Source organism: Aspergillus fischeri, genomic scaffold (genome assembly GCF_000149645.3).
Source record: "Aspergillus fischeri NRRL 181 1099437636263 genomic scaffold, whole genome shotgun sequence".
NCBI classification, from domain to species: domain Eukaryota; kingdom Fungi; phylum Ascomycota; class Eurotiomycetes; order Eurotiales; family Aspergillaceae; genus Aspergillus; species Aspergillus fischeri.
The window spans coordinates 810,305-835,371 of NW_001509763.1; the positions used below are offsets into that span (position 1 = coordinate 810,305).

Sequence of the window (25,067 nt, forward strand, 5' to 3'; positions counted from 1 at the left end):
GTGGTTGTTGTGGTAACCAGCAAGGGTGGATGACTGGCCCCGGCGATCCAGATGAGATGACATAGCTTATTTCTGCACTAAGTGTATGCAAGGCTGGAATGGACTGGTTAAAAGTCAAGTCGAATACATTAGAGAAAGGTTCATATATACTCCATACTAGATATCCCTATCAACAGTATACAAAGCAATCGCCAACCCGTGGTATCACATCATGCAAACAATAAATCAAATCATAACATGGCAGACCGTCCTCCAAAATACAAGTAGATAAACCATATATCAAAGAATTTCTAACCGTCAAGGCTTCAGCTCGTCCGCGTCGTCTGGTTCCGCAGCTTGTTGATGCAGCTTTGCAACAGGCTGGATGCTTCCGAGAGCAGCTCCCACCGAGTGTTGGCGAAGCCATCTCGCAGAATCATCAACAGGCCGAGGCACTGGTTGCGACCCTTCATCGTCGCCAACTCGTTGGGCTCACGCACCCCGCCTACCCGGCGGAGAAAGGCTTCCATGTCGCGTCGCTGTTCAGCTACCGTTTCCAGCGCTGGAGGCGAGGCGATCGGCCCATCGAGCGCATATCCATAGCACCAGACGACCAGCACTGCGACATAGATGACCCATGGCCGGTTGAGCAGATAGTCATCGCGTCCGGAGTAGGTTCCGGTCTCTTCGGATACACTCCGGCTATTCAAAAGACATTGGGAGAGAAACTTGAGGGCGTAAAACGTCGCGTCTCGCGCTGACGCCTTGGTGGCCCATCGTTCGGTCATCTTCTCACGGGCAGCGCTGTAGTCCCGTGGAGTAATCGACCGCCCCATGAGTCGACCCGCTCCTGCGAATATCTGACAGTCCACAATGTCGACATGCGAGGCCATGTGAGCCAGTCCATGCAGGACATCCCGAGACTCGGAGACGCCCTCGTCTTCGAGGGAATGCCGCCGGTATTGATTAGGGAACGGAGGAGGTCCTGCCTGAGCCAGGGCCTCGTCAAAGTCGCGCCGCCAGTTATCAAAAGCTCGCAGAAGGGCTGATCGCCATTTGTCCCGTCCACCGAGAGCCTGCGGAACGCCCAGCGAGCTGACTTGCAGGTCGCGCTGGTTCATGTGCCAGCTGACACTAAGCAGACCGGCCATCAGGATAGTGCGCCCGAAGGCATTCGTGGTAACACGCTGTCCGTTGAGCGTCTTTTTGAGCCCGTCGAGAAACATGGTCGGCTTCACACCATTTGCATGCAGGCTAGATTGAACGCGCGCAACTTCGGCGGCACTGGTGGCGGACCACAAGGCTTCGTCGCAGGGCAGCGGGAGCCGGAGCTCATGGGCCACCATCTTCGCCGAATGCCCGAACATAGTGGCGTGGGTAGAATCCAGCACAAAGGCCGCAAATGCAACCCGCCTGGTGGCCTCCGCCTTGATCCAGTGTGTCCAGGAATCGTCTGCAGCAAATTCCGAATTCGAAGCAGATCCTGTCGTGGACCTAGTCTGCCGGTCATCTCTGAAGCTTGCGGGTGAGTCGAGTGCGGAGCGGCCGATCAACGAGCTGCCGCGACGCATCAGCGTCAGGGTGGTGTCGTGATGAATATGCGCGCGCTCATGCAATGCGCGAGTCGAGTACATCTTTTCAAAGACCTCGAGCAGGAGTAAAGCCTGGAAAACCCAGAGCTTGGCGGGCGGTCGGAAATCAGCATCCATGAAAATCTCCCACCGTAGATGCCACCCTATGAAGTTGGCCAGTTCCGCAGCCGTCTCGGTTACCTCTTGCCCATGGATGTTGTCAAGGGTGGCTGCTCCAATGGCCATGACGGCCAAGAGAAGTAGATTTGGCGCCTTATCCGCGACAAATGTAGGTTGGTGCAGAATGGGGAGCTGCGAGTGAAAGTGATACCAGTAAGAGCCGATATATGTCTGCATCATGCGCAAGCTCAGAACATGGCTGTCATCGTCAACATCTCCATCCATCAGAGCATCCTTGCGCTTTGCCACTGCTGAATAGGCGGCTTCGTTAAATCGAGTGGCCATGAGATGTAGCAACTCCTGTCGCTTCTCCTCCGACATGATCGCCTGGGGCGAACCGGGATCCAAGATACTGGTGACACTCATTGGATGTTGCGGAAGGACGCCGTTCAGGAAACTGCCGAACGCTGGCTCGCTGATGAGGAACTGATTCTGCAGCTGTGTCGGATCCAGATAGTTCGGCATCACGGAAGCCGTGGGAGAATAGGCCAAGGACGACAATCCCGGAACAGGTTCATTGAACAGCCACGCGGTGAAGTCATCGGCCATCGCAAAGGGGGAGCGGTTGTTGTATGTTTCGCCGCCGAAAATCGGGTAGACGCAAGAGGCCATCTGGTCGAATGCAGGATCTGCGGAAGTAATCATACCCGACAGGGAATCTAATCCAGCAATGCTGGTTGATCTGTCTAGCGACGCCTGGGTGGAGGGCGGCACGGTATTCATCGAAAGATCGGAAAATCCACCGACAGGCATTTGAAGGCCCGTGGGAGAGCCATACGGCAGCGACTGAACTACTGAAGAGCCGTTGACGTCGGCTGACATGGAGTATGCTGTAGCGTCTTGAGGTCTTGTCCTAGAAATGGGATTCAGTACGGTCAGTTGACATGTCTGATCACTAGGGCTGCCCGACGGATATATGGAGTGGCGGCCGGTGAGCGGCACATACGCTGGCTTTTGCAGGTCTGGAGGGCTGAAGGGAGCATTTGCTTGACCAGGAGGAGAATTAATGCTATGGTTGCTCAAACTGTTAGACCTCGATGTAGTCGAGTCTGGTGTCCCCACACCATGCTGAGCAACCAACGGTTGGTAGTTGAGGGGTCGGCCGAGCGACATCGACGCCGACGATGAGACTGATATATGCTTGCTGGAACCATTAGCCGACTGCGGTGTCAGAGTCTCCACCCCGCCTTCTGGGAAAGTGGTTACGGAGCGCGCCGATGTCAAATCAACGGTAGTGGCGGGCAAGATCGGCGGCTGCTGGGTGCTGCCCATCTGCGGAACATTATTATCGACCACATTGTGAGGCAACTGGCTTTGTTGTTTATTCTGCGAAGCCGCTTGCGCGAAATGGTCCCGTTTCTGAAGCTGAGAGCCTTGTGTCGTGTGCCGTTCACGGTGCCGAACGCATAGATCTTGCCGTACAAAGGTCCGGTAGCAGTCCGGAAAGTCGCATCGATAAATCTGCTTGGGAGTGTCTAGAACAAGTCATACATCAGTCATCCGCATCCACCAAAACGGGCTTGCGGTTGGAAGACGTCCAACATACGGTTCAGTTGGTGGCGGTAGAGATGCTCGGCACGCGAATAACTCTTGCCGCAGCCCTCATGTGTACATTCAAACTTCCGATCCGAGTTCACCTTCCGGGCCCTCTTGCGTTTGCGCGGCGCGCCGTCCGCTCGCAGGGCGTCGGTCTCCATGGTCTCTTCCTTATCGCCCGGTTCTTTTCGCTTGTAGTCGAGTTCCTGATCCAACCCGGTCACTGTACCAACAGCGAATGTCATATCGTGTGACAGATGCGGAGAACTCGTGGGGTATGCGCACGATATGTCCTCGCAGTAGTGGCGGTTTTTTTTCCCCGATCTTGTGTCGTCGAGCTTATCCGATACCCTGTAGTGGACCTGCGGAAACCTCGTCTGTGTCGAGTGTGACCATCAGACAGGGGACGGAGGACCCGAGCCTTGGAAACGATCGCAGGCGACGAGGTCTCACTGTGAAGGAGATAGTCGGTCGGAGCGAGCCATGACAAGGTTTTGGAGGAGGCGGCACGGAGGTCGGAGGTGACAAAGATCTGGACGGGACGGCCTGTGCGCGGGGGACTTTCACCAAGGCGGCCGGCCGAACCCCGTGGGGAAAGGGTTTCGCAAGGGATCCGAAGAGTTGGTGAAGAACGGAGGAGGTATATCTTGTTGATAAAGAAGATAAACTCGAGCTAGACAGATATAAAAGAAGAAGAGAGTGTTATGATCTCAGCAGCCAAATCGTCAGTCGTGGTTATAAGGTGAGGTGGTGTGATAATTTAGCCGGTGGTTGGACTGTTGGACAGCGGACTCGGGGAGGGGAAAGAGGAACAACTGTCTTGGCTGGAGAGAGAGAGAGAGCCGAGCCGGTGTAAAGTCAACAATATCCGAAGGCAATGAAGAGGGAGAAAGAGTCTTCTTATTGAGAGACGGCCTCTAGGTATCCAGCTGGTCTGAACGAGGAACGAGATCAGTGCGCTGGTTTGTTGACTCGAGCTTTTTGCTGGGCACGAGGTGGGGCATCGGCATCTGTATTTCTTTTTCCTCTTCTCTTGTCGCGGATGTAGACGAGACTAGCACATCACATCAAGTCTTAAGAATATCTAATCGACACTCTGACACGAATTCTACAAGCAGGACTGAGGAAAAAAGCAACGGGAGATGTCAATCCCTGCTATGAAGAGCATCGTCAATTACCCCCCGGACTCTAGCGACAGGGTTTATGGCTTTGTGCGAGATCATCTCGCCATTCTACTGACCATCATTGGTCCAGCAGTCCTGCATCGAACAGGCTCAGAATCCAGCTAGAATCATGTAGATATTAGTTTCCAGCCAGTCAATCGATTCATAATCCTGGCCTCGACAGTCGATATCCAACAAATGGACCACGGCACCACCTTAGTTGTCCGCTCGATGAAAAGCATCTCCTCGGGCGGACAGTTTCTGAGGCTAATGGAATCGGTCTGTACCGAGTACGAGGGACCAGAAATTATTAGAAGACGAGTCGAGTGTCACTGTCCTGACAATGGCACAATAGGAGTATCAGGCGAGGTTCGTGAAGCATGAGTTGCGGCAGCGGCGGTTAAGGACACAGTCAACAAAAGTCCCTCTCATCAGACCATCATCATTCCTCTAGCCCCAGAATATCGAGAATAGTCGAGCGTGTGGAATCATCGCAGTACTTCCGAGCGAACCAGGTGCCGGCTCCGTCAATCAAGCCTCCAATGCTATGCTGTATTGCATGCAGACAGAGGAGATCTCATGCAGGTGTCTACGTGGTCGTGTTTGATGCTGTCTCTGTCATCTCCATTCTCCAATCTCCAGTGTCCAGGTACAAATGGATGCGGAGAAGATCTGCGTCATGCACTAAGTAGAGCACCCACATACCTAAGAACATACATCTTGTGGCTCACTCGTCGATTCGAGCAGGCGCGCACGAGGGCCATCTAACTCCCTCTAGAGGGGAATTCGTTTTAGAACGATCTTCCCGCCTCGACTGTCGCGGCTATTCCTATTTTCTGGCTTCCCTCTTTCCCCTGAGGCGCAGTGAATTCACAGATGGTCCCTTTTCTGAGGCAATTCCATTGTCCAATAAGAATCAAGCAGTATGAAGCAAGCCCAGAACAGGCAAAGAGGCAGGGATTAATACGATCAGCCTTGTTCCTTTCTTCTTTATCATCAGGAGACTACATGATTCAGCCAGTCTCATCGGACCCGAATAATGGGACCATACCGGTGACCAGGACCGCGGAGATGGGAAAGGGAATCGAGCTGCCAATATATCAGGACAAATTGAATAATAGAATGATAGTTGATAGGTCCGGTAGATGCCATTCGATAGAGATATACAACCAGAGGACTGTCCACGTGTGATAAGGCGTCATGGCATATACATCATCAGGCTAGCACCTAGCATCCAGATAATGGCGTGATATCTCTGCATTATTGCGTCGACGGGCGGGCCTCCCCGGTGCTGTACCAGCGTACCGGGAATCTTATTTTTGGCGACTCCTCAATGCATATTCCGGGGTCGGACAATGTATCTGACTGAAAAGCAATATGCTCAGAATCTAGACCCGCGTCTCAGGTCGATGGTAGGGAGATTTCCGCGCAGGGTGTCCGTTACTGCCGTAGCAAGAATCGGCCCGTCACAAGACCAACTCCCGTCGCTTCGTCCTTCAATGATATTTTTTTGCCCGTAGCCGACTTTACCTCGATGGAAGTCAAACCGGACTAAAGACTCGGCGAGTTACCTGTGAGGCTGCGATCTTGCACGAATGGGGATTAGACTGGAACCATTTGAGTCGCTCTGTCAATATCTCTGGCGGACCAACTGGACGGGTTGAATGGCAGAATGTGCATATCAATTTTCTGGCAGACGGAGTGAGCAGAGAGATTTCACTCCTGTAATCCATTGCCGGAGTGTCGAGTACTTGGTAGGCTTGAAACCAAGTCTAAAGAACCTGAACGTGGCGTGTCCAACTCGTGAAGGCCCGCTACATAGCTTCCCCAAAATAGAAATATATACTTACGTATCGGATCCTCCATAGTCGCTCTCATCAGCCACACCAAGTCACTTTTCACAAGACTTGTACTCCATAACTCTGAAGGTTATGTCCTTGCCACCGAACTAAAGGCACCTGTGTAATAGTAAGAGATACAAGTTCACCCACTATCGAAGTAAACAATACTTGATCCTCGTTTGATACTAAATGAAACCCCTCATCCATTACTCCTACTTTTTCCACAACAACTGCCATTTCTATCCCTTCCTAACGAGACCCACTGACTCAACTTGATAATATGATCTGCAGTCTGATCAAGGCTCAGAGTTTCCGATAGTAAGGCCGCCACAGTATCATGGATCGTCACTCTGCTACTGTTGGCATGAACGTAGGCTTGTGAATGGCTAGGCAATGGCAACGCTGCCTTCACTATAAGTTCATCGGTGAACCGATCCAGTATTCTACTGTAAGGCTGCAGTTGCCTGTTAGCTACGTTTCATGTCAAGACTCAAGGGTGATCATCTGCCAACGAGCCAAGCTAGATCCACAAGACAGAAGCGTACCGCGTCTACCATAATAATGTCAGATCTACCTGGGTAATGCAGTTGGCTGGCGTACCGGGGCAACGATCGGTCTGTAGGCTTGCTTTCACTGATTGAAGTGCCGATATCGGCAGTAGCGTGCCTGCATGGCGCCACGCTCAAGAGAAAAAGCAACGAGAGAAGAGAGAAAGGAAGAAAAAGCAAAAATAGAGAGGAGGAGTTGGTTGTTCCTGGGTTCGCATCTGTGCCGTTCCATTTCTAAGGTTGCTAAATGCTATGGTATCGAAATCTTACAGGACCGGACGGTGGCATGTGACGCCGCCCCTTTATGTGTTGTTCCGGAGTGCTCATCCATCGTGTTGCGTGGATTCTGAACGTCCGCAGATTGTGTGTGGTTGCCGGGAAGAACATACCGGGTTGGATTCTAACGCATGAAATGCCCCAGGACCCTTACCTGCTCTCATGACGCATGCAGTCGCCGTGGCGACCACTCAGAGGACATTTTTGCCGAGAGGCTGAGCGAAGGTGGATGATGGGGATTGTCTATAATGTGTCCCCGCTCATGAACTTCTCACTTGGGAATGCTCAGTCTGAAGTTCTGGTCTCAAATCTATCCGCTGAAGCGGAACCGAGTAGCCTCCAACCGGCCTAAGCCCTCACGAGGCGCCACGTTTCGTCGGCGATATGAGTGGGTAAAGTCTGTAAGATGCTGTTAGCCGTAATAGAGACCGTGGAGCCTTGGGACTCGGTCCTACCTTGTAGGAGAGATCTGATCTTCCGGATTTCCCTGGTCTGCACTTTGTCCGCGATGCCTTTCAGCAGCCGCTCTGCCTCCCCTGGCTTCATGGTCCCGGCCGGGAGCATCTGGAGCGTGGACTGCACCCATGCCCCAGCTTCTTGGGGCACCAAGTCAAAGAGAGTCATCATAATGCCCGAAGCGTCCGCGAAGCAGTCCCCAGGGAATGTGAACATCATCCCAGTCAGGATTCTCTGGGTAAGAACTTGACCCTGAGCGAGGATCAACTGCTTGACAGCCTCTCTGACCTCAGGTGGATTCGTGTACGAATCCCCGTCGGAGCTGGTGAACTCCGAGACGGCAGGCTTTTCGAATGCAAAACTGAATAGATCATGATAATAGTGCAGTGTCGCAATCAGAGGATCAATCTGCTGGAGAGTGAGGGCGCTGAGCGCCGCAGAAAAAATGGGCACTGCGAGGGACGAGGTGATGCACTCTTTGGGGTAGAACCGGATAGCGTCTGAAGAAAGCCGGTAAAAGTCCTCGATGACTGCATCAGAGTTAGCGTACCACAACAAAGTCTTACTAGACGAATAGAGCTTACCATCGGGCAGGTTCTCTGGTGGCAGCTCATTCAGGATCCGTAGAAAAGCAACTGCCTGTTGTTCGTAGAACTGGAAGACAGCATTGCTTGTCGACCGGTCGACGAACTCGGCCCCTTCAGCAAACTCGCGCACAACAGCATCGGTGGCCCACAAGAAACATCCTTCCCGTGAAGCCTCGAATCCGTTGGCAATGCTCTGGGCCAGCGTGGGCAGCAGAGGAATCATCGCAGTTCGGTACGAGATGATCATGTACCGCCAGCAACGGCAGACACGCTCCAATATGGGGGTGGACGAAGTGAAATTCATAACAATCGTCGTCATAATGGGCAGGATCTCGCCGCAATACTTGACAGCCGGGTTGTCTTCGTTCGGGCCAACATAAGGATTCACAACTTGCACAAAGATTGTAATCAATTGCAAGTGATCTGCGTAGGGATTGGTCAGCTACTGCTTGCGCAATATGTGAAAAATGCAAGTCAAACGTACCGGCAACAGCGCGCTGGCCTTGCTCATCGCTCGCATTGTTGGCCAGATTCATGATCCGTGCCATGATGGGATCACAAAACAACTTCATAGTGTCGTAGATCTTGTCAAGTGGTTGAACAGCAACAACAGCAGCTACGCCTTCCGTGACTTCTTCCTGGCTGGCCGGCTTCAACTTATCGATGACCGATTCATAGAAGGAATGAAGTTGGGGAATGTGCCCTCCCAGTAGCTTCTGACAGTCTGTACCCAAGAACTTAAATGCTAAGGCGGCAGCCTGCACGACCTCGGGAGAATTATGCTGAAAGCCAGAGATGACATAGTTGAGTTGTGCTTCCAGGGTTTCGGGATGTTGAGCGGTCCACTCCGTGTAACGTGCCAGCGCCATGATAGCTTGGAATCGCACCTTCTCCTGATTGGGTATCTGAACAATCAATGGAATAATCTGCGAAAGCACTGTACTTTCCTCGGGGTCGACCATGCGGCCCATTGCCCGCAGACTGAAAAGTGGTGCCTCTAGTTCCTGCCAGTGAGGGACATGTTGGTCGCTCGCCTGAGATGCGTACTTGGAGACCCACTGTTGGATCAACGCGTTGGCCTTGGACAAGCACTCAGTAACACCGATGACGGCGCAGCAATCCTTGAGTACGTCACCCATAGAGTGGCGGTAATGACGGAATTTCTCTTCCTGTTCCCGATCACCACCGAATAAATCGGTTTCGCCCTCTTCGGGACGGGGGTATTCAAGATGTTTGACCATGATGTCCACCAGCTTTGAGAATACGTCGGTGAAAGCGATACGAGCGTCTCCGTATCGCTCGAGTGTGACGTATTGCTTCAGCTCGTACCAGAAAACGAAAGTAAGAGAAACCGCGTCGTGCTCCCAGTCTCGGGCGCAGCATTCAAGAACCGCTTCCACTAGACCGCGGAACTCGGAAGGTAGGCGGGCAATCATTACGACCCAAGCCTCACCGGCCTCTGCAAAAAGCCTGGTGATACCCTTGAACGCGTCTGTATCTTCTGCCTCGGCAAATTCCGCTATCTTTGGACGCAGAGCCAATAACCGTGGGTATAGAGCCTGAATGATCGACACCGATTCATCGACTTCTCGCGTATCCCTGTAGAGGGTGCACATGCTATCGACAGCCGACTCGAAGGAGACATCGTTGTCCAATGCTTTCAAAATGACATCCATCAAAGGCGATTCAACAATTTTCGCGGCCGGAATCTCACGCATCCAAGAGGTTATACAGTCCAAGAGACGTGGGTTGGTCGATGCTGTTGCTAAATGCGGAAGAAGCGGGCGCAGATTAGTATGTAGCGCCTTGAGAATGACAGATGTGTACTTACGGGATGATTGGGCATATTGTATCAGTAGATGCATCACCTGCTCTGCATTGTCTTCCAACAACTCCTTAGTCCTCATCGTAAGATCCTCTTCCTATAATGATATACCTGCATTAGAGTCTGTTTCACTGATCGTGGACTTTGCCGATCCGTTGAGACTGGATTATGAGTGGTGAGACGTTGGTTCTGCCGGAACGTACACTGAGATTGATTTTGCGACCCTCCGTCACTTCCTCTGGTAGGATTTTAAGGAATTCTAGGACACAGTCGCCGGCGCTGCTTCCTAGAGCCGAGCCGACGGTAGCAAGGACATCTTTCCACTCGGTCATCTGAATGGCAAGGCTGGCCAGACACACGCACAGCTGTGTCTGTATCGGTCGTGGACCAGATGCGTAAGCCACGAGGAGGTTCAGCACAGAGTCTCTCAAAGCAACTACAGACTCCGTCGGTAGTTGGTCTAAATCGAATATGATCTATTAAGGTCAGCATTTCTATGCATCACATTCCCTGATGACCATGGCATAGGTTGCTGTACCTTTCCCTTCAGTGTGGTCGCTGCAAACAACTTTGCTTCAACTGGGATATCCGGCGACCGTAACAGGTCGTGGGTGATGCTCCAGGCCTCGATCTAGATAGAAATATCCAATGTCAGACAGAAATCCTGTGAATCCGTTTGGGGTGCAATCGAGGGGTTCAACTCACGGACTTCTGGAACTTTTCAAGGAACTCATGAGCATGTGTCTTCTCACTTCGTGATACGTTTCCTTGCATTGTAGCGACTGCTGCGAGGACAGGGCCAAAGGCCTGTCCTGCGGCCCCTTCCTTACTGGCCATGGTCGACGGAGGTGGGATGTTTTGATTTAGTGTATAGGAGACGGAAGTGGAGGGGTCAATCCGGCCGGAAAGGCTCAAAAACTATAGGAAAATGTCATGTACACTCATTAAATGAGCATCAGATGAGAGACGAAAAGAGGACTTCAGGCACAGGTATTCAGTAAATGTAGCGGACTGATAGATCGGGCAACCGTCCTTACGTAGTAGGGAAAGTGGGATGTGGTGACGAGAAACTCAAACGGAAAAGTTGGTGAGCCGCAATCGTCCCCCAAGGCGGCCAAAGAAAACGTGCGGGTGAAGGAACCTCCTTCAACCAGCTTAGCTTTGCCTAATAACCACCACCACGGACAGAGCCTCAACGCTAATTCTACTATTAACAACGACACTGTTGAACGGCACCCAGTCAGTTTCAGTGCCAGCTACGTTCTTTTAACAATTTCCCACGTCGCGTGTCAATCATGTCCGGTCGAGCAGGCGGTGGAGGTGCTCGCAAGACGCTGCTTGCGCCAATTCACTTCATCTTCAAGCTTCTGCAGCAACGAACGACGGTTTCTATTTGGCTCTACGAGCAGTTGGCGTTCCGGATAGAGGGAAAGATTAGGGTACAATTCCTTTCCTTTCCTTGCAACACGTTATTAGGCTAACAACATGCGCCAGGGATTCGATGAGTTCATGAACTTGGTCATTGATGATGCGGTGGAAGTGAGAATGGCTACAAAGACTGATGAGGAGAAGCGGAGACCCCTGGGTATGAACTTTTACCACTGAGTATTTGATATAGCAAGTGAGTGCTATTGCTAACCCGCGCGTTCGTCACAGGTCAAATTCTGCTTAAGGGCGACAACGTGTCTCTCATCCAAGCGGTCCAGTGATTCTACCACGAAAGGAGGAAAAAGTTTCTATTCATCTACGGCGGCTTCGATTTCCACACAGCCATATACTTTACGGTTTGCCGCTGAAGGACAGTTTTATGCTTAATTGAATAGACGGGTTCTTTGCTTCTGTGAAGACTCTTTCCCCGAGTGGTAATATCAGGATTGGCGAACAAGAAAGCGGCCGTCGCCGACAATGAGCATATCTACTGGCCAGTCGTGATCCGCAACGGGTATTTCTTCATTCAAGGGAAGCATTTGCTCTTTGAGGGAAAGGGCAACTATGTGGAATTAGTAAGGTCATTTAACGGGAGTTTGGGTTTCGGATGCGGCTGCTCCTCACCGAGTAAAGGCATTTTTGATGTTGTCGTCTTTTTCTCGGCTACCTTCTTCGAGTACCTCGTCAAGAAATGATCATAGTAACCTTTACCATGACCCAGTCTTCGGAACTCTTGATCGAAAGCCATTCCAGGCATGACTATCAAATCAAGCCCCTCGAATCTCTGCGTAGCATCCTCCACCGTGTTTGGGGAGACACCTATTGTCCCAAAACAGGTTCTCTTGTTCTCAACTTGGGCCTTAGTGAGCGATGGTATTCCCCACTTATCAGGTTCAAGAGATTTGAATTCTTCCATAGACTGCAGAAGCAACATGTCCATGATGGAGGTCTTCTTCTGCGTCGAAGACGGCGAGTCTATGCTATGGATATACGGCACGAATACCTCTTTGCCGTGAGTCAAGGCGTCTTGGACTATGGCCATAGTTGAAAGTTCACCCGAAGGCATGGACAGGTAGACACCGATCCTCTTGGCATTTTGATACTCAGTGAGGGAGAATAGCTTATCCGCAGCAACTCTGGCTATGCTCAGTTAGCTCACTGTGATGTGTTGGGGATAAAAGGAGTGTCTGACATTGATGAACGATTGACTCATTTGGGGTTTTTTGAAGAACATCGCGGATCTTCCTGCGGAGGTCCCTTTTAGCTGTCTGTAGACCGGAAGCCATCATTATTGCTACGGATGGCAGAGTATGGTATCAATGCGCATTCTTCGAGCACTTCAAGGTGTGATGAAAGTTATTCGACAAGCGCATGGGTTTGTTCAATATTCCGTCGATGCGATTTGGCCTTAGGTATTCTCCGATAATCCCGAAGGTCACCACGTCTTGGCACATTGTTATGTGGAGTATCCGCATGGCTGGATCGACAGGGCCAGGTAATTCTACATACCAGCCATGGCTTACCTCCTTCACTGCAATGAAGGGCAGGTTGTCGCTCAACATGGCACCCCTTCAGGAGTTGTTCCTCATCTCGCTACACCTCGCGCTACCTGACGCTGCTAGGCACTCGCTTGGATACGCGGAAAGATGATTGTCGGATACTTGCTGCTCAACTTCCTCGTCGCCGTTGTCAGGGCCAGTAGTGTCGCTGAGCTGGTTGGGACTTGGACAACTAAGTCTCGCACTGTCGTGACAGGCCCGGTAGGCTCTCTGCAGGCGCACAGTCGCTCATCTTCCCGAGTGGTCTGCATCAATCTCTAACGTCTCGTATCTTGCAGGATTTCTACGACCCGATCGATGACAAACTGCTTGAACCTAGTCTTACTGGCATTTCATATTCATTTACTGCTGATGGATACTATGAACAGGCGTACTACCGGGCCGTTTCCAACCGTCAGTTGCTCCCCACGCTTTCCCGTCTGAGGCTGCTTTCTGACATGATTTGTATTCACTAGCCACAACGCCTTCGTGTCCTAAAGGTATCATGCTGTGGCAGCATGGCAAATATGCTGTGATGCCAGATGGATCCATCCAGCTGACCCCAATCGCGGTTGACGGCCGCCAGTTGGTATCAGATCCATGCTCAAAGGAGGTGGCGATGTACACAAGATACAACCAGACCGAGGCCTTTAGTGTACGCCGAGGACCTGTCCCAACCCTAATGATATCGTTGCTAACTGTGAGTTGCAGTCATTTACGGTCTCCATAGACTCATACCATCATGTGAAACGCTTGGATCTCAAGGCATTCGACGAGACCCCAATGCCCCCAATGTATCTTATTTTTAAGCCTCCTCAGATGCTACCCACAACGACCTTAAACCCGGTCAGTTCGGAGACGGGGAAGAGTAAGCGCCATATTGCCCGAGATATAGGGTCTCCTGTGGGCGTGGACACTCTGATGCGGAGCGATCACATCGGCGACCCGGGCAGATGGCTATGGTTTGGTATCTTTATGACTGCTATGGGGGGAATTGCTTTGATCTATTCTTGATTCCTAGACTGCAATGGCTCTTTCAGGTGCATCATGCATTTGCATTTTGGAGCACTGGTGTTTGAGATCTTGATGTACACAATTTGTCATATACAGCAATGGAGATTCTTGCACGTCACTTGCTGTTGGGGGTCCTCTTAGCTCACCTTTCAAAGGTGGGAATCAAACCTGCCATTAGTAACTCTCTCGCTGTTCCGCGCCCCAAGGCGGTTTCTGAGTGCGGATAAGAGAAGGAAGAGAGGAAAGACTAATATCTATTTTACATCATAATACAAGGGTTGTATGATACATCATCTCTTCTCACGCGGAAGCGACGGCCTCCTTGGCGATCTTCGCAACTTCGGCTCTCTCTGCAGGCTTGCCATCCAGGGCACCTCCAGGAGCAAAGAGAGACTTGAGCAGACCGCCGACCTCGACCTTCTTGCCGGCTTCCTTCAATTTCAAAACTTCCTGCGAGACAATGGCCTTGATGTCTTCCAGGCTCATCGTCTCCACTTTGCCGGCATACTCCTCCAGAATTGCGACCTGTGCATCTTCCTTCTCCTTCAAATCGGGCCGATCGGCCTCTGCGAATTGTTTTGCTGCCTCTTTGGCAGCAGCCGCACGCTTTCGGATGAGCGACAGCAATTGCAAGTCTGTTTGGATCGGCGATGAGGTCTTTGCGGAGTTATTTGTTTCCGAGATCAGCGCGCGAAGGACATTCAATCTGGACGTATTTCAGTTAACATTGGGCTTAGATCTTCGAACGTAGCATGAGAAAATACCTGGCCGTATCCTTCGCCCTCATGGCAACCTTGAGATCAGATCTAATTCTGGCCATTAAGGGCGGCGAAGCCGGACTGGCGGTGGAGTTCCATCGCACTGGAATCAGGTTCAGCCGACTGGTCGACCTCAAAGTTCTGAGCATTTTCTTTTCTGAAGCGCAAGCAATTGATTGAATCGATCAGGAACAAGAGCGGAGAAAATTAGAATAAACACAATTCCATGGGTGGAGACTAACAATGTTCATTGAGGACTTGGAATGAAATCATTGTCGGGGAACACAGAAAAGGCGGAAAGCTGCTTGGGGCTGTTGATCTTGTCTGGTCCGTGCGCAATTTTGTTTCTCTTCTGCTGTGAAGTTCCCATTCTGCCAGTTACCTGCTTTTTGTCATTGTCTCAATTGGCTCTCAATACGATAATAGTAATAATTTACGAGAACCAACACTCTTTGATGCTAATCCTGATTTGCTACGGCGTCTAGTTACTTGCTTATGCTTGGACTCCAGTCCTTTTCCTCTAAAGTCGTTCTTCCTTCACCGTTAGCACGCCGAACGAAGTACCACCACGCCGGGGAGCGCGACATATTCTCCCTAAGCCGTTGACGGCGACAGCACACAACCATGTCATACCCCAATCTTCCGACTCTGACTCCTCAAAAACACCTCCCTGGAGCTTTCTTCCAGACTCCCGCGCCTAAGAATGTATCGAACACGTCGCTCATCTCTCCCAAGCCAGCTCCTGCCCCGGTAGAGAGAGCTTCGCCAGCTTCTCTTCCGAAGCTTCCTCCGGCAGCATCCAAGTCCCAGAGCCAAACGCTGAGCATCGAGGAGCGTGCTGCGGGCACAATAAACGACACGCTCGTTCAGGAATCTCGGTATCCCGACCTGGATAGCTACCTGTCTCGTAAGGAAATGTTGATCGCCTTGGTTCTTCTTTCGGTCTGGCTGACAGTCCCTTCGCAGAAGGATTTTCTTCCGATTACGACATCCCCACCTCGCCATCATGGGCGCCCTTTCAGAAAGTGAAGATGTATAATATCCCCGATCAGATCTTTGATCAGTATAATCGAGCACAGGTTTCGACAAGCATGGGTCTCTTCGCCGAGTTGAATCACGCCTGGGTTGCTATTGACAACGCGCTCTACATCTGGGACTATACGCATCCGAATCCACAACTGGTCGGGTTTGAAGACCAGCCCAATAGTATCAATGCCGTCAAGCTGGCGAAGCCTCGCGCCGGCGTGTTCCTGCCTTCAATCACCCACCTTCTTGTTATATCAACAACTGCTGAGGTCATTTTGCTGGGAATGGGTTGTGAAACAACGCCGGGGGGTGCGCGACAAGTCAGCTTGTACCAGACCGGCATGTCGGTTTCTATTCGTGGCTTGGATATCCATGTGATCGCTTCGTCGGATGTGACCGGTCGTATCTTCTTCGGCGGCTCTACCGACAACGATGTCTATGAGCTCACATATCAACAGGAGGAACGGTGGTTCCAAGGCAGATGCGCCAAAGTCAACCATACCAGTTCGCGCATTGCGGCTTTCACGCCCAGTCTGAGTTTCACTCAGAAGACCACTGAGACGGTGGAACAGATGGAGATTGACGACACAAGGAGACTGCTCTATACTCTGTCGTCATCTTCAACCATTAGAGTTTTCCACATGAAACCTGATGGTACCTTGGCTTTGGCTATTACCAAACCAGCCATGGACATCTACGCGAATATTGGGCACATCATTGCGTCCAACGAAACCCTCAACCCGAAAGTTCCAATCGTGTCCATTAGCCCTATCCCAGCTGCCGAGGCCTCGAGATACCATCTAATGGCCACAACCGCTACCGGCTACCGTATCTATCTCAGTGCGACTGCGTCTTATAGCTGGTCGCCAGCTCCAAATGGTACGAATGCGCCGACAAGCATGCAGGCGCATCATGTGAAGACTCCGCCTTTCGACAACCCCCCTTCTACCCCAGTGGAACTGGGTCAGCCCCGGTTCCAGACCTCCGGAGCATCTAGGTTTCCCATCCATTCTCTCAATCCCACCAGATTCACCGTGCGATACCCGCCAGGGTATTTCTTCTGCTTCACGTGCAAGGATCCCACGCAAAAGACCGACACACTTTTCATCTCTTCTCCCGACTCTGGCCGAGTGGCTCGCTCTCAAGAGAATGTCATCCCTGGAAAGGCAGGCGAGACTGGCATCTGGCTCTCTTTGGGTAGCAGGGCGGAGGACGTTGGTCTCTGCTCCGCGCCTAGCGCGGCTGCCTCGACCCCGGGAGGATTTGGTAACGAGCTTGCCGTTCAGTTTGACAGCGCCGCGGCTGAGATTGCGATTCTGACCAACACTGGTATTCATGTGATTCGCCGGCGGCGACTCGTTGACATGTTTGCTGCATTGGTTCGAGGTGGTGGTAGTGGCGGTGATGAGGGTCTCGAGGGCGAGGTCAAGAACTTCATCCGCACATATGGCCGGAGCGAGACTCTTGCGACAGCACTTGCAGTCGCGTGCGGACAAGGAGTCGAAGTCTCCACGGATTCACGACTGACTCAGATCAATGATCCTGATGTTTTGGAGTTCGCGCGTAAAGTGTTCATTGAGTATGGAGGCCGGCCGACAGTGAATGAAAACGCGGTTGCAGACAGCTCCACACCAGCCATCGACACGGTTATCCTGTCGCCCAGGCATGCGGGAATCGCTCTCTACATGTCAAGGCTACTACGGTCGATCTGGAAGAAAGAAATCGCAACGGTCGGCAGCGGCCCCAATGGTGCACAGACGATCTCGGCATCTGTGGCGACAACGAAGCTGCAGAGGGTACAGCGTGACCTGTCTGCCTTGCAAGATTTCTTCAAGGCGAATAAGAGTTTCATTGAGGGATTGAGTGGTCCTGAAGCCTTGGCGCGCGTGTCGACGAAGCAGGAAGAAACGGCGCTACAAGCCGAACACAGAGCGCTGCATTCGTTGGTTCAATTGGTTTCACACACCATTGAAGGTATTTCATTCGTCCTGGTGCTGTTCGATGAGCGCGTTGATGAGATTGTTGCAACTCTGCCCGACGAGTCGAAGCAGCGCTTCCTCAAGCTCACATTCGAGGAGCTTTTCAGCACCAGCAAGGGCCATGACATCGCAAAAGAACTGGTGAAGGGGATCGTGAATAGAAACATTGCCAAGGGCTCCAACGTTGAGACCGTAGCTGACGCACTCAGACGACGGTGCGGGAGCTTCTGCAGTGCCGAGGACGTGGTCATTTTCAAGGCTCAAGAGTTGTTGAAGAGAGCGACCGAAGCAGGGGCCAACTCGGAAATCGGTCGGAACCTGCTGAATGAGAGTCTCCATCTGTTTCAGCAAGTGTCTGACAGCCTTCCCATGGATTACCTGGTCTCGGCGGTCGAGAGCTACATCTCCAATCAGTTCTTTGCAGGTAAGTCTTAATACCTCAACCATGGATGTTGAAAACTGACAATTTCAGGCGCAATCCAGCTGGCTCTCAACGTCGCCGCTCGTTCCGACAAGGCTAACATGGCACTGTCGTGGATTGTGGACGGCCGCCCTGAGGATGTAGGAGTCCACTTGTGACATTGTTTGATGGGCAACATGCTAATCCGCGGCCACAGGATTCTCGACGCGATTACTTTTACTTCAGAAAGCAATGCTATGATTTGATATTCAAGGTCATCATCGCCGTTGACAATCTTGCAGCGCATGATCCGGGTGTGGTTGATGGGCAACTCACAATCATTGCCAAACGCAAGAATGAGGCCTATGGCGTGATTTCAGATTCGACCGACGAGGTGTTCTTGACGAGTTTGTATGACTGGTACCTCGAGCAGGGGTGGAGCGATCGTTTGTTGCAGAACAATTCTCCCTTTGTGGTCACATACCTCGAGCGCAAGTCAGCAGATGACATCGCTCATGCGGACCTGCTGTGGAGATATTTTGCCCAGTCGCAGCGGTTCTACGAAGCCGCCAACGTTCAGTACCACCTTGCGCAGAGTGCCTTTGCTTTGCCTCTTGCTCGCAGGATCGAATACCTGGGCCGGGCGCGGGCGAACGCCTCAATTTTCACTCCAGATGTGGGCCGGCAGTCCCGGCAGCGCCTCGTGCAGGACATTTCGAATCTCATCGATATTGCCAACATCCAGGACGATCTGTTGCAGCGGCTGAAGGATGACACGCGCATCGCACCCGAGCGCCGAACGGAGGTTCTGAAAGAGGTGGACGGCCCCATCATGGACATCAGTACTGTACGTTCCAGTTCTAACATGCATTCGTAAGGTCATACTAATCCGTGTTACAGCTGTTCAACCAGTACGCCGATCCTGCTAGCTATTACGACATCTGCCTTCAGATCTTCTACCTTGCGGACTATCGCAATTCAGCGGATATCAGGTCGACATGGCAACACTTGTTCCAAGACCTGCATGATGAGACACTCGCAAAGGGGGAACCACAACCATACGAAGCTGTGATTGAGAAGGTGCGCAGTCTCGGCAGCCGTTTGCGCATGTCCGAGACTGTCTTCCCGATCAAGGACCTCCTACCGATGCTCGAACGGTATGCGCTCGAGCACCAGCGTGATGTGGGCACGCCGACGTGGATTGTTGATCTGTTCCTGGATCTGGGGGTTGCGCACGAAACCATCTACGCCGTGCTCGAAGCGATGTATTACACTGACGAGGCGCCATTCCACGGATCGAACCGCAAATACATTGCCAGGGATTTGCTGTACCTGATCGAGGTGTGGTACCACGAGACAGTCCGGCTGGGAGGGATCGTGTTCGGAAGCGACGCAGTCGCGGAGCGTGTCTCGGAGACGCTTCTCCTGTTGCAACAGGGCGGCATTGCACCCGAGCAGATGCAAGCTGCGCATGAGCTGCGCACGCGGATTGCAGACATTCTGCGGTAACGAGTCGATAGAATTTATGCTAGTGTACAATTGCGACATGGTAGCTGTTTTCTGCATGTTCTTTTAAGTTTGTGTGAGCATATGGCGTTATTTTTCTTTCAGTATTTCCGCTGTGAGACGGCATTTGAGGCTGTTGGTATGAAAAAGGCAGGTCATAGTTTTGCCATTGTCAATGCATCCCTTTTGAACGAATTGAACAGCAGTCGAAATTATACTCGGATCCTTTTAGAAACTTTAGACAGTTCAATTGAAGTCATATCATGGTTCATTAGGATTATCTACCGACAGGGTAAATGGGGTAAGGTACTCGCAAACATCACACGCTAAAGCAACGCCAAACAAACCAGCAAACCAGCAAATCAAACAAGTCTATCTAAATCACAGGCCTGAATGAGAATGAAACTGAAACGAAAAAGACAAGTCTAAGAACCCCGACCAAGAACTAACACGCACACCGTCTATAACAACCAAATCCACAAGCCGAACCGAGGTATCTGTATCTGTACCTGTATCACCGGGAAAAAAAACAAGAACCCGAAAGAAGAAAATGGACTAAACCCCTGCAATTTTTGCGTTCACGATTAGCAAGGATAGGTATCTGTCGCTTATTCGAACTGATCATAAACAGGGATCGGTTTTTCGCCCAGCGCACACAGCCGGAAGATATGTCTGAGTTTCGCGCCGTAGTCGTCATCGAGGTAGTCGACTATCGCGGAGTCTGTAATTGTCAGCACCCAGTACGCAAAGCTAGCGCAAAGGCAAGGGGATGGAAGGGAGCGTACGGATCGTGCAGCGATTATCAAAAATGACGATCGTCTTTGGCTGCCAGCGCACACGGGCCTGGAAGTCATGGCCGGTCATGATGTGCTGCATGAGGAAGTCGATGAGGTAGCGCTGCTCGGGCTCCTTGAGGCCCTGGATGCGGGTGATGAACTCGCCGTTGATGAAGAGGCATTTCTCGCCGGTGACGGGGTGGATGCGCACGAGCGGGTGGACGGTGTCGACGGGGTCTTTGCGGACGAGGCCGCCGATCAGTCGGGTGTGGTTGATCATTTTGGCGGAGGAGTGGACGGCGCGGAGGCCGTCGAGGAAGGAGGTGAAAGTTGGGGAGAGGCGTCTGCTGCGGTCAGATTTTGAGTAGAAAGAAGAAGGGGAAGAGGGTTGTACTTGTATGCCATGTCTGTGGCTGCGAAGACGGTGTCGCCGCCTACTTCTGGGCCCTCGAGCAGGCCCAGCATGACGTAGCCTGGGGGCTGGATTTCATAGCTCACGTCCTGATGCCAGAGCGTGGTGGTGGTGCGCTGCTCGAGGAAGCGCGCGATTTCCTGGCGGTTGCCATCGCGGTGGATGATATGGAATCCGGGGTGATCGCGCACCGTCCCGGAAACAGGCTGGTAGTTTGGTTTCCCGAAATGGCGCATGAACTGCTCCAGCTTTTCCGGGCCGGCGTCGATGAGATCCTGCGCGGGGAAAGCGACGACCTTGCGCTCCGAGACTAACAGAGCCAGTTCATCCTTGGCGGCGTCGGAGAGCTGGCTCAGCTGCACGCCTTCCACAACACTCCCGATCTGGGGCTGGATGTGCGAGACTTTGACACCGGGGGTGAGCAGGTTGCGCTTGCTCTTGTCTTTTACGCGCAGCGCCGGATCCTCGTATTTGAAGGGGGGCAGAGGATCAAACCAGACCTTGTCCCATGTGGGGAGGTACTCTGGGTATCTGGTGTGTGAAGTGGATTCCTTTGTGACATCAACATAGGGGATGTTGATGTCGTAGCTGATGGGGATCTCATCCTCGTGAGGATTGACAGCTTGTGGTTTGCTAGGTGGTGTGACGGGGGCTGAAGCAGGCATGATTAACGGAATGGGAGAGATGCTTGAGATGATGGGGAGGAAAGTTTAGATAGGATACTGCTGAAAAAAGGCCAGTCAAGCGAACTTTGATTCATGAAATGAAACAGAAGCCAAGATGAAAAGGACACGCAGGAAGAGTCTTGTCCCTCGTGGTGGTGAAGAAGACCTGATGAAGCTTCTCAAGTATATACTCAAAGGCGAGATCTGATGCTGCAGAGGAAAAAGAAAAGAAAAGTCTAGATGTCGAGGCGAGGACAATGGAATAAATAGAGAACTCTGCCGATGATAGATAAAACAAAAAAAATATAAAATATCAAGCTGTAAAATAATAATCTTAATCAAGTATCAAGTATGATACGGAGTCAGTAAATATCGTTCGCCTCCACCAAGTCGTCATCTGGCGATAAAGACACTGTTAGTACGACGCACATACTGACATACTTCTTGCATACAAAGAGCAAGCCGAGCAGGACATCAAAGGTAAATCGAAATAATCTAATTCCAATGTTTTAGCCAAGTGGATGACATCGTCCCCATGGCGCCAATGATCTCGTTGCAATGGCGTGCGTCGCAAAAAGGGCCGTGACTAGACTGGATAGACTAGGAAACTCATTATTTCCCTTTCATCTCCGGGCCGGGGACTTGTGGTTAGATTAATTGAATTCAAAAGAAATCGGATAATAATAATTGATGAGTTTGCATGTTCATGCAGTTACTCTCAGTCCTTTTGAGTCGTGAGATGCAGGATAATCGCCATAAAGGGGGAGTGTTGCTCTATGGAGGGGCAGCGGCATGGTTAAGGCCAAAGAACTTCCTACTCCAAGAATTCTAAAATCAAAGTTCAGACCAGAACAGAACAGAGAAGAAAGAAGAAAGAAAGATGGAAAGGAAAAAGCGGTCAAGAGTTCTGGAAAGGGTCTATCTGGCTTCAAGCTCTATCCTTACTGACATTCTCATTCTTTATTACCGGACCTGTTGGAGATTCATCCCATAGCTTTGCACCATCTTGAGCAGATGTGACTGATTGCGGTGGTGATTGGTTCTTGGGATCTGTATTATTATGTTAGAATCATGTTCTGACAAGGATATTTTAATACCAATTGATATTATCTTATTAAATACTGTGCAATAGAAGGAAACTAGCTCCTCGGCCCTAAACCCAAGCCCCCAGGAGCTAGTCTAAGTATCGTGGAATACTAACGGGTATGTTCTACGGTAGATTCCCTCCTAACCATCTACAGTAACTATTCCCTCCTCCCGCTGTGTTCCGGGGAATTGGCTCTGTTCTGTCTCAATTTGTAGTCTGTACTCTGTAGATAGCTGTACTACTCTATGGGGCAGTCTGTTCGTTTCTACTGTTTCACCGCTTAATCTGCTCATACGCAGAGATCCCATCAGTGATAAGGCAGTCGTTAGAAACCGAGTGGAGCATGTCGCGGCATACGGAGTACGGAGGACGAAACCAACCAAGGAACGGATCTGTTGACTTCGGTAGTAGTCGCAGTAGCTGCATCAGCTTGGTAGCAGAGCTCTGCTATCTTGCATACTCCTTGCATCACTTGCTAGAACCTAGGCTAGGGGTCGACTACGGATGACCGAGGATATCGCACAGTAGATACTGAGTACTCTGGAGTCTAGTGGTGAGAAAGAGGAACCCCGGCTGTTGTGTCCTACTAGTCTACTACCGTGATCTAGTCCGCAGACTAGAACTTTTCTACGGCAATTTGACTGTGGATCGTGAGTGGTGGGTTTTTATTGCTGCTGCTGATAAGGCAAGATGTCTCGATGTGATGCAGCGGACTGGCTTACATGATTATTGTGGAGTGTCTATCAATATTCTTTGGAACACAGAGAACCCCTGGATAAACTCATGCTGATCGCTAAATATTCGGCTGAACTATGGGAATTGGCTGATTTGGTTGATTTTGTGGCATGGTATTGGGCTGAATCGCCGTGGCCTAAGCCTAAGCCTAAGGCATGCATGTTCCTCGGGGTCTGTCGTTGCTCTCTGCCTAAGTCTCAGTCTCAGACTAGAAACGAAGGAGACCAGGATTGGGGAGCTATCCCATCTTCCCCGACCACCATCTCCATTCTAAGATCCAGCCCCAGGTGAACCAGAACTTGGAATTGGATGGAACACTGGCTTTCGGGGTTCTCCAGTGTCGTACTCCCAGTTTGAACGGGCGGCGTAACGGGGCTTTTTGCCTTGGTAACATAACAACGGTTACCTATGGACTTGATGCATCGCAACATGACAGCGTAGAATATTTTAATTATTCCAATCTACCTATGAAGTAGTTCCACCTACGCTTGTTCCAAGCCAAGACTTAACGCCCTTCTGTCTCTTTTCGGGAACGCGGTTCAACGCCCATGGGTTTATCATGGTTCCCCACATGGCATCGTGTCGGACTTTGGATACAACGCCTTACAAGTCTAAGTGGGTTTCGGTCCCCAAGAGATAGAGAACAAGATACGAGCGATGATGATAATGTTCCTATCTGTAGACGTAGCCTGTAGTAGAAGCATGAAGCATCATGCAGTCTGCAGTCTGCATCAGAATATCCGCACCCGGTTGCCAACAAGGCCGGCAAGGTAATTCACTCATTTGTGCTCGGTACTCCGTACTTCTGCCGGATTGTCTGAATTAATTCTACGTCGGTGATGTATGGATGAGATCGAATAGATCGATGTCTCAGGACCCGAGGATCGCACATGGCGTGACGAGTCGACGACAAGGCCTCAGCTTCGACCTTCTAACCTCTGGACTAACCCCTGGATGATACTTCGTAGTCTCTGTGGCATTTGCTCTTACGAAATGATATCCAGATTTGGTCAATGGATGGCAATCATGACGCCAGCCGGGCCGGTGTGGCCCAATTTCCACGAGAAGGATTCGTTTATTTCCGTAAAATTATTACCATGTCGCGTGTCTTCGTATATTGCACCCTCTTTCTATCTAATTGCAGGCAAAAGAAAGTGTGTGGGCTGTGGATTATCGAATCCCGACGCCCAAAGTTTGGCCCCAAACATACATCCGGGGGACAAACACCGTCTCACGTTTCAACTTCCAAGGTCCCCTGGCGACGGACTAGCCGGCTAGTGTGTGCGATAGATTAAAGGCAGAAGGGCGTGGGCTGACGCTAACGGCGTGCTAACCTAACCTGCAATGTCTGTAACTTTGGTTCTGCGTAGATAGCCAATGCGCGATGGATATTTCGACTAGGATCGGCCGGTCTAAATCGTAAAATATGGAATATGGACTAGATTAGGAGGCTAGTAAAGTAATCACGTCGAGGAAATTGCCTCGATCATATGCTTGATCCTTCAATGCATACAAACAGAGAGTGACAGGAAAGGAGACTGTACGTATCATTTGCGTAGTGGCTGAAGAGAGCGAATTAGCGGTAGTGGAAGAGGACAAGGTCTGCCGGACGACCGTCACCACATGCCGTCCATCGTCAGTCCAGCTCCGACAAAAGGAGACGACGACTTGGAAGTTGACTCTTCTCCGTCGATGACAAATGCTAAGTCTCAGACTTGCGGTGAAGGCCCTCCTTTGCTCGGTCAAACGGCCAGGGTGAAAGGATCATCAGACAAGTGCTG

General features: G+C 51.2%; 8 protein-coding genes across 8 annotated transcripts; 3 read left to right on the forward strand and 5 right to left on the reverse strand.

Moving 5' to 3' along the window:
• Window positions 1-305: 305 nt before the first annotated feature.
• NFIA_027200 (putative C2H2 finger domain protein) lies at window positions 306-3,511 on the reverse strand (the record flags this gene model as incomplete). Its single annotated transcript, XM_001261542.1, has 2 exons — window positions 306-3,205; window positions 3,277-3,511. 2 exons carry the CDS (start codon window positions 3,509-3,511, stop codon window positions 306-308), a joined length of 3,135 nt encoding a protein of 1,044 aa, XP_001261543.1.
• Window positions 3,512-7,404: 3,893 nt separating this feature from the next.
• Window positions 7,405-10,799, reverse strand: NFIA_027210 (nuclear import receptor MTR10; the record flags this gene model as incomplete). The annotated part of the gene is made up of 8 exons (XM_001261543.1): window positions 7,405-7,493; window positions 7,550-8,080; window positions 8,135-8,560; window positions 8,622-9,902; window positions 9,969-10,059; window positions 10,166-10,438; window positions 10,501-10,593; window positions 10,668-10,799. 8 exons carry the CDS (start codon window positions 10,797-10,799, stop codon window positions 7,405-7,407), a joined length of 2,916 nt encoding a protein of 971 aa, XP_001261544.1.
• Window positions 10,800-11,257: 458 nt separating this feature from the next.
• NFIA_027220 (small nuclear ribonucleoprotein E) lies at window positions 11,258-11,671 on the forward strand (the record flags this gene model as incomplete). Its single annotated transcript, XM_001261544.1, has 3 exons — window positions 11,258-11,401; window positions 11,457-11,547; window positions 11,619-11,671. 3 exons carry the CDS (start codon window positions 11,258-11,260, stop codon window positions 11,669-11,671), a joined length of 288 nt encoding a protein of 95 aa, XP_001261545.1.
• Window positions 11,672-11,952: 281 nt separating this feature from the next.
• NFIA_027230 (5-formyltetrahydrofolate cyclo-ligase) lies at window positions 11,953-12,432 on the reverse strand (the record flags this gene model as incomplete). Its single annotated transcript, XM_001261545.1, has 1 exon — window positions 11,953-12,432. The coding sequence occupies one exon, from the start codon at window positions 12,430-12,432 to the stop codon at window positions 11,953-11,955; it is 480 nt and encodes a 159-aa protein (XP_001261546.1).
• A 604-nt stretch (window positions 12,433-13,036) lies between these two features.
• On the forward strand, window positions 13,037-13,942 carry NFIA_027240 (uncharacterized protein; the record flags this gene model as incomplete). The annotated part of the gene is made up of 4 exons (XM_001261546.1): window positions 13,037-13,150; window positions 13,228-13,342; window positions 13,405-13,583; window positions 13,640-13,942. 4 exons carry the CDS (start codon window positions 13,037-13,039, stop codon window positions 13,940-13,942), a joined length of 711 nt encoding a protein of 236 aa, XP_001261547.1.
• A 300-nt stretch (window positions 13,943-14,242) lies between these two features.
• NFIA_027250 (uncharacterized protein) lies at window positions 14,243-14,849 on the reverse strand (the record flags this gene model as incomplete). Its single annotated transcript, XM_001261547.1, has 2 exons — window positions 14,243-14,648; window positions 14,707-14,849. The coding sequence occupies 2 exons, from the start codon at window positions 14,847-14,849 to the stop codon at window positions 14,243-14,245; spliced, it is 549 nt and encodes a 182-aa protein (XP_001261548.1).
• Window positions 14,850-15,324: 475 nt separating this feature from the next.
• NFIA_027260 (putative non-repetitive nucleoporin) lies at window positions 15,325-19,614 on the forward strand (the record flags this gene model as incomplete). The annotated part of the gene is made up of 5 exons (XM_001261548.1): window positions 15,325-15,607; window positions 15,667-18,129; window positions 18,178-18,266; window positions 18,323-18,952; window positions 19,006-19,614. The coding sequence occupies 5 exons, from the start codon at window positions 15,325-15,327 to the stop codon at window positions 19,612-19,614; spliced, it is 4,074 nt and encodes a 1,357-aa protein (XP_001261549.1).
• Window positions 19,615-20,219: 605 nt separating this feature from the next.
• Window positions 20,220-21,464, reverse strand: NFIA_027270 (TauD/TfdA dioxygenase family protein; the record flags this gene model as incomplete). The annotated part of the gene is made up of 3 exons (XM_001261549.1): window positions 20,220-20,332; window positions 20,397-20,731; window positions 20,782-21,464. The coding sequence occupies 3 exons, from the start codon at window positions 21,462-21,464 to the stop codon at window positions 20,220-20,222; spliced, it is 1,131 nt and encodes a 376-aa protein (XP_001261550.1).
• Window positions 21,465-25,067: the final 3,603 nt, after the last annotated feature.